This window comes from Vigna angularis, chromosome 11 (genome assembly GCF_016808095.1).
Source record: "Vigna angularis cultivar LongXiaoDou No.4 chromosome 11, ASM1680809v1, whole genome shotgun sequence".
Lineage (NCBI taxonomy): Eukaryota > Viridiplantae > Streptophyta > Magnoliopsida > Fabales > Fabaceae > Vigna > Vigna angularis.
Window position 1 is genome coordinate 22516834 of NC_068980.1, and position 6427 is coordinate 22523260.

Consider the following 6427-nt stretch of genomic DNA (forward strand, 5'->3'; position numbering starts at 1 on the left):
TTTAATTATAATAATAAATAAACAGTTCCTTTTCAAGTTAAATGTCTAAAAGTACACACAAAAAAATGTTAACATTTTGAATATAACTTTGGTTCCTTAAAGGTTACATTTTGAATATAATTTATTTAATTGTAATTTTTAAAAATTAATATAATAAAAATGATTATTATTTTTATCATTTTTTAATTATTTTATATATTATATATTTATTATGATATAAAAAGTAAATACAATAAAATAAAATCTTATAATATATTTTGTTAAAATAATATTTTTATTACAATTATACTTTCTCCAAAACCATTTAAACAACTTAAGAAGAATTGCGGTTTAATTAATAATTTTATTTCTACCACTTTGAATTCACGCGGGTAGTCTCATGCACAGACAAAAAAGACACATTTAAAAGAAGAGAAGTGAAAGTCTGAAAGCTGTAAAAACACTATATCAACAAGTATTTTTTATATTTTAATTATCATAAAATATTCTGTTATTGAACTAAAAGATGATGACGTGGAGTCGTGTGGACCGTCCCTTTTCTCTATTTTATGAGATGCCCTTTGCTTCTTCTCCTTCTCTTTCTCCCCTCACTTTCTCTCTCTTCAATTGTGTATCTGTTCTGTTCTGAGGATTCTCTCTCTTCCATTCATTCATCAGCATCTCTTTAAATAGTTTCTCTATTCAAAACCATATCTTCCATCCAAAAATATTATCTTTTAAAGGATATTCAGGCCGTGCTTCTCGCCCTTCTCTCTTCTTCTTTACACAAAAAATCTTCTTTTTTGTGATTTTTTTCAGCATAACCCTGAAATCTAGAGACCCGCCGCAAAAAACAATCCATACCCATAATTTTCTCTCTGAAAAATCTTGTGGGGTTTATCTGTTTTATGTAGTTGTTGTTCTCTTTGATTCCACCTTCACAGACTGAACTTTTTTATGTATACTAAAATATTAAAAATATAAATATATAAAACTGTATTTCTTGGGTGTTTTGGAGGATCTTCTTTGTTTTCTCTGTTCAGTGAATTGTGTTAAAGGGGTTTTGAGGATTTTCGTTGAAGTTGAAAAAGCTGATAGATTCTAGTTTAAGTACTGTTGGCATGGCTGCTCAATTGAAAAAGTGTAAGCCCTCATCTCTCTTACTTTGTTCTTTTGATTTATGGGTTTTATTCATGGTTTGGATTTTTCTTTTCTTTTGGTTACGCTTTGTAAAATGAGATGAAAAAATTGTAAAAAAGGGAGAGATTTTTAAATCTTCTGCTATTAGCAGCTGCAGATGACATGAGGAAGAAGCTTCATGGTGATTCTCCAGGGGCTGAACTCAATACTTCCAATACGGTAATGAGTGATAATTTTTATTTTAACCTCATGCCTCTTTTTCTGTTGTTGCATGTGATGTGTAAAGTATTACTTTAGCTTTGGATTTCAGGATTTTTTTTAAATATTATTTTTTCTGTTCTTTGGTTTGAAATAACTGTTTCATTGGTGGTGCATGAGAGGCACAGATAATTCATGTTTTCTTAGTGTTCATGTGGATGTTGTTTGTTCAGGTTCCCTCGAAGGGTGCAAGTTCCCCATCTGATGCAAGATCATGTGTATCATCGATAGGAGATGCTTCAGGTAGTGTTAAGGATGTTGATGTGGATCATGAGTACTTGTCCACAGATCAGGGTGGTCCTTATCCTGCTGGTGGCTATTATGGCTACTACTATCCAGGTTAGTTGCTGCTGATTAAAGATGTTCCCTCCAATGGTACCCTATTCATTTCAATTGGTTGCAATATTTATGTTTTCACTTCTTACGGTAGAGTGATCACAGGTTATGGTGGTTTCTTTGGAGAGTCAGACAACCAAGGGTACTATGTTGGTGCAGATGCCATGGATCTTCAATACCCTGTAAGTCTCTTGAGTTGACCGTGGTTGGTCATGCTGTTGATGTTATTGTTGAGTCTTTCTGTGTGGACTGTGGTTGACTTGATGCAAATCTGGTCGATTCAGGCTATGCATGTCTAAATACTTCAATTTAACTGCATTTTCACTCTAATGTTTTTTGAGAAATAATCAAGCTATGTACACACTAACTGCTTTGCTGAAACAATGGGACTTTACTATGTTACTATGTTTGCATTTTACCTTAAAGTCAAGCTAACATATAGTTGGGGTTTTTAATATTCATTGATGTATGATACATGTCTCAATACATACTTTTGTTCTTTCTGTTGCTTCATTTAGGTCATGCAAGCAGATAATGGATCTTATGTCTATCTCGTGCCAGGATTTCAGACTGGCTACCCTTCATACTTTCCTATAGGTACAGCTGGTGTTGAAGGACAGTATAATGTCTACCACCCTGGATCCATCTTTCAACACCCAATTGGATCACCTGGTTATTTACCAGCCTCTCTATCCTATGGAGAATTACCACCATCAACATACTCATGGGATTCTTCCCTGATCACACAAGATGGGTTTCAAGGACATGCTTATAATGATCTGGCTGGTAAACCAAATGGTAGATCTAATTTGTCTTCCCAGAGTCATTCTGGTGGTGTTGTATCAAAGTCTTCACCCTCATCTAACTCGGCAGAAGTGAAGGGTTCAACACCATTATTGGAGGTCACATCAACTCATGTTAAGAGAAACCAGCCAAAACAAACAAACAAAGTAACCTTACATTTCTTCTTCCTTTAGCTTTACCCTGTCCCTCTTGGAATAGATTATTCTAATGAGCTTGTAATGTTTTTTCAGGCACCAGTTTCAGTCCTCCATTCACCTGTTTCCAAGTTTCCCACATACAATCAAGGAAAGAGTGGATTTCTCTATCCAAACAACTTGCTTAGTGTGAAAACCAATACAAAGGGCTGGGTTAGTACTGATAAGTTGAAAAACAGAAACAAGGTCAATGATTCATTTAATGAGCAGAATCAAGGTCCTAGAACAGCTAATGCAAAAGGTGCATTAGTGTCTGGAGGTAACCCTGTGAGAAACTTGGTCCTAGGTGGGAGTGGAAATGTTAGCAGTAAAATCAGGACAGATCAATACAACCTTCCTGATTTTCCAACCAAATATGACCATGCACTTTTCTTTGTCATCAAATCATACAGTGAAGATGATATCCACAAGAGCATCAAATACAACGTTTGGGCAAGTACTCCTAATGGGAACAAGAGGCTGGATGGTGCATATCAGGAGGCACAGAAGAGAATGGAAGAGAAAGGATGCAAGTGCCCTGTCTTCCTTTTCTTTTCGGTATGCCGTTTGGATCTGTCTCAAAACCTTAAGATTCCTTGCATCCATGTTTATCTGCTTATGTATTTTAAGATTAATAACTGTTCCTCAATATCTTACTGCTAGTTGTTTATGCTGTTCAGGTCAATGCTAGTGGTCAATTTTGTGGAGTAGCTGAGATGACTGGTCGGGTTGATTTCAACAAAAGTATGGATTTCTGGCAACAAGATAAATGGAATGGATACTTTCCTGTGAAATGGCACATTATAAAGGATGTTCCAAATCCTCAACTACGGCACATAATACTTGAGAATAATGATCACAAGCCCGTCACAAATAGTAGAGACACACAAGAGGTCTGCATTTTGCATTTGATTGTAAACCAACACAATCCACTGAGAAAGACTTGGTTATTTCTTCTGCGTGCTTACTCATCATGTCATCTATGTTTTTCTTCTTTCAGGTGAGTTTTCCCCAAGGTGTTGAAATACTCAACATTTTCAAGAACTATGTGGCAAGAACTTCCATATTGGATGACTTTGAGTTTTACGAAAGTCGCCAGAAGGTCTTGCAGGAGAAGAAAACAAGGCAATCTATTTCCCATACCAGTATACAGGTTTGCTTTTACACTGCTACCTTATTCCAAAATTTTACTAAGTATTTACTCTTCCTTTTTGATATGATGGACAATGGCAACTACTGATGAACGCATGTGATTGTGGGTCCACATTGGCATAATTGTGCTTGGAGTAGGAACTCTTTTTCTATATCTGATCTTGCCTAGTTGATAAAAAAGAAAAATTCTAAAGCCTCACAGAATAATTTGGTGTTGGGAAATTTCATAAACTAAGAGCTCTTTATAGACACTTTCGAGCATTACTATTTATTCTCAGTTCTTTATTTAACTTTTCTGTGTAATCATATTCCTTTCAAGATGCTTTCCTCTCCTTCCCAATTGCTCCATTATAACAATTTTATGAATAAACAATATTTGCACTTACACTTTCATCTAATCACTAACTGGCATGCATGATTAGATTGTTATACTTTTGTAATAACTATCTAAGAAATCGTTCTAATGATGATTTCTGACAAGAGAAAAACTTTTACAATTGTTGTATGCAGATAAGTTTGTTCACATTTTTATAATAAATATCTTAAAAGACAATTAAGATATACAGATTCGTTACAAGTTAAAATCTTTTATACTGGGTGTCTGTTAAAGTTTTATTTTTTTCATAGGGCTGATAAATTTGTTGACTTCTATAGAAATATTTTAACAATGATCTTTGATTGATTGAAAGTCTAAAATCATGCATTTCAGTACATTTTTATTGAAGTATTTGTTATATTTGGCAGCATATAGATGAATTAACCACATCACTAGGGTCAGTAGAGCTATCATCATCATCATCATCTGTGAAGAACATGGAGGATCCTAAGGTAGTTGAGAAAGTGAAGGACTGAAGAAACGTAGGCTGATACTGTTCCCGGGGACCTGCCATGACAGCATGGTGCATTCTGGCACTGCCACGTGGGCCATGGAGTAAGAAAAGCTAATGAATTCAAATTTGAAGTACTAAACAAAAAAAGTTCTTGCTGATGATGCTTTAGAAAAGGAAAAAAAAAAGAAAAAAGAAAAGAAATGAAAAGAAAATAATTTTTGTCGGGGAAAATGGTGACTGCATTCCTAATTGTACAAAACTACAAAGGAAGAAAGTCTTGGAAGATGATGGACCCGGTGATATAGCTGTTACATAGTGCTTTGAAAAGCACTTCTCATTTACTCTTTTTATCTTTGTTTGCACATAATAAGCTCAGTTTGGTTCTTCTTTGTTCTTGGTATTTTCACATTTTATTCCTTGCACTTGTAGTTACCGATTTTAACAACATAACAAATGCCACGATTGGGACAGCTCACCAATAATAATGCGTTGAAAATAATGATGCTAATTATTGGACTTGGGAACTTTTTCACCATGCATTATTTCATTCTTTCAATTTTCAATATATTATTGCATATCATGGTCGTAGAATGCGCCCATTATTTTGTGATGAAATTCACTCATCTGTCTTCGCACAATCAAGAATCAAAATAAAAAAGATGCCAATCAAGTTCTAATTCATACGTAACTTGAAAGTTTCACAAGTAATAAAAGTGAATAACATAAATAATATTGCAATGGAAAACTAATCGGTAGTTGATTATAGAAATTCATTGTTATTTATGATTTAATAATAGCTATTTTTCAATTATATATATATATATATATATATATATATATATTTAAATTGATTAATAATGTAATTCAAGCTATTTGACCTAACTCTAACAAATGGGACATGCAACGGACGCTTTAAAATTTGAGCTTGAAAATGATAAAGCTTAATATTGAGTAACTTGGGTAGTTTGTGCACAGAGTTAAAACGAATTACCTAATTTAAACACATTTTTTATTTCTAATAAATGTCTAGATTTTGTTTTTACCTTTAATCACTGTTTCTTTGCTTTTATTTTCGGTAACATTTTAATTTTTTTTCTATATTGTTAATTATGATAAATTTGTTTATTTGACTACCATTTGGTTGAAATTGGGCCTCCATTTCAGTTTCATTGGACAACCAACGCATCTAGGAATCCAAGTAACTCCATTAGATACATGAGAGGGAATTAATGGTCCAATTTAAGTCCATGCAAGTCTCTACAAAAGTATAAAGAAATTCCACTTCTATATAATTTGTACAAGATTAAGAAGAAAAAAAAAATTCTAGTATTATATAATTTTCAAGTTTATAGTCTTCCTCTTTTAGGCTTGTGACTAGATGGTTTCTATCACACTGGCCAAGTTTACAACGGGAAAAATTAATCTAGAAGTTACACTTGGTTTACAAAATTATGTTTTCGATAAAGTTAACATCGGTTACAAATCAGATTTTTAGAAAAAGGTTAAAGTTTACAAATATTTCTTTTCATAGAGAAAACGTGTAGCTCCCCATTCATTACTTGTTTCTATTACACGAGAAATGGTCATACTACTATAAACTACTAGAAACTGTAAAATATATAAAAAAAAATTGTTGTTCCTAATGGAAAAGTAAAGTGAATTATGTGCCAATTAGAAACTTAACATTGTTGGACCCATATTAATAAGGGTACCATACTCTATTGTATAAACTATTTTGAAAGTGCAATTTAAGGC

At 33.3% G+C, this 6427-nt stretch overlaps 1 protein-coding gene across 4 annotated transcripts; it reads left to right on the forward strand.

The window, feature by feature from the left end:
* The first annotated feature begins 572 nt into the window (after window positions 1-572).
* LOC108334170 (YTH domain-containing protein ECT2) lies at window positions 573-5062 on the forward strand. Of its 4 annotated transcripts, none has more exons than XM_017569860.2 (9): window positions 573-1122; window positions 1268-1338; window positions 1551-1716; window positions 1819-1895; window positions 2232-2663; window positions 2748-3248; window positions 3371-3583; window positions 3691-3843; window positions 4587-5062. In XM_017569860.2, the coding sequence occupies exons 1-9, from the start codon at window positions 1101-1103 to the stop codon at window positions 4692-4694; spliced, it is 1743 nt and encodes a 580-aa protein (XP_017425349.1). In that variant the 5' UTR covers window positions 573-1100; the 3' UTR covers window positions 4695-5062. The 4 variants fall into 4 exon arrangements, with proteins under 4 accessions (XP_017425349.1, XP_017425350.1, XP_017425351.1 ...); XM_017569861.2 differs by having other exon boundaries at window positions 1271-1338; XM_017569862.2 differs by having other exon boundaries at window positions 1277-1338.
* The last annotated feature ends 1365 nt before the right edge of the window (window positions 5063-6427 follow it).

Excerpts from the sequence above, each read along its gene's own strand:
- LOC108334170 (XM_017569860.2), top strand. The coding sequence starts at position 1,101 with ATGGCTGCTCAATTGAAAAAGT. Across the intron at positions 1,896-2,231 it reads CCATGGATCTTCAATACCCT|GTCATGCAAGCAGATAATGG; the intron begins GTAAGTCTCTTG and ends TGCTTCATTTAG. Across the intron at positions 3,844-4,586 it reads TTTCCCATACCAGTATACAG|CATATAGATGAATTAACCAC; the intron begins GTTTGCTTTTAC and ends TATATTTGGCAG.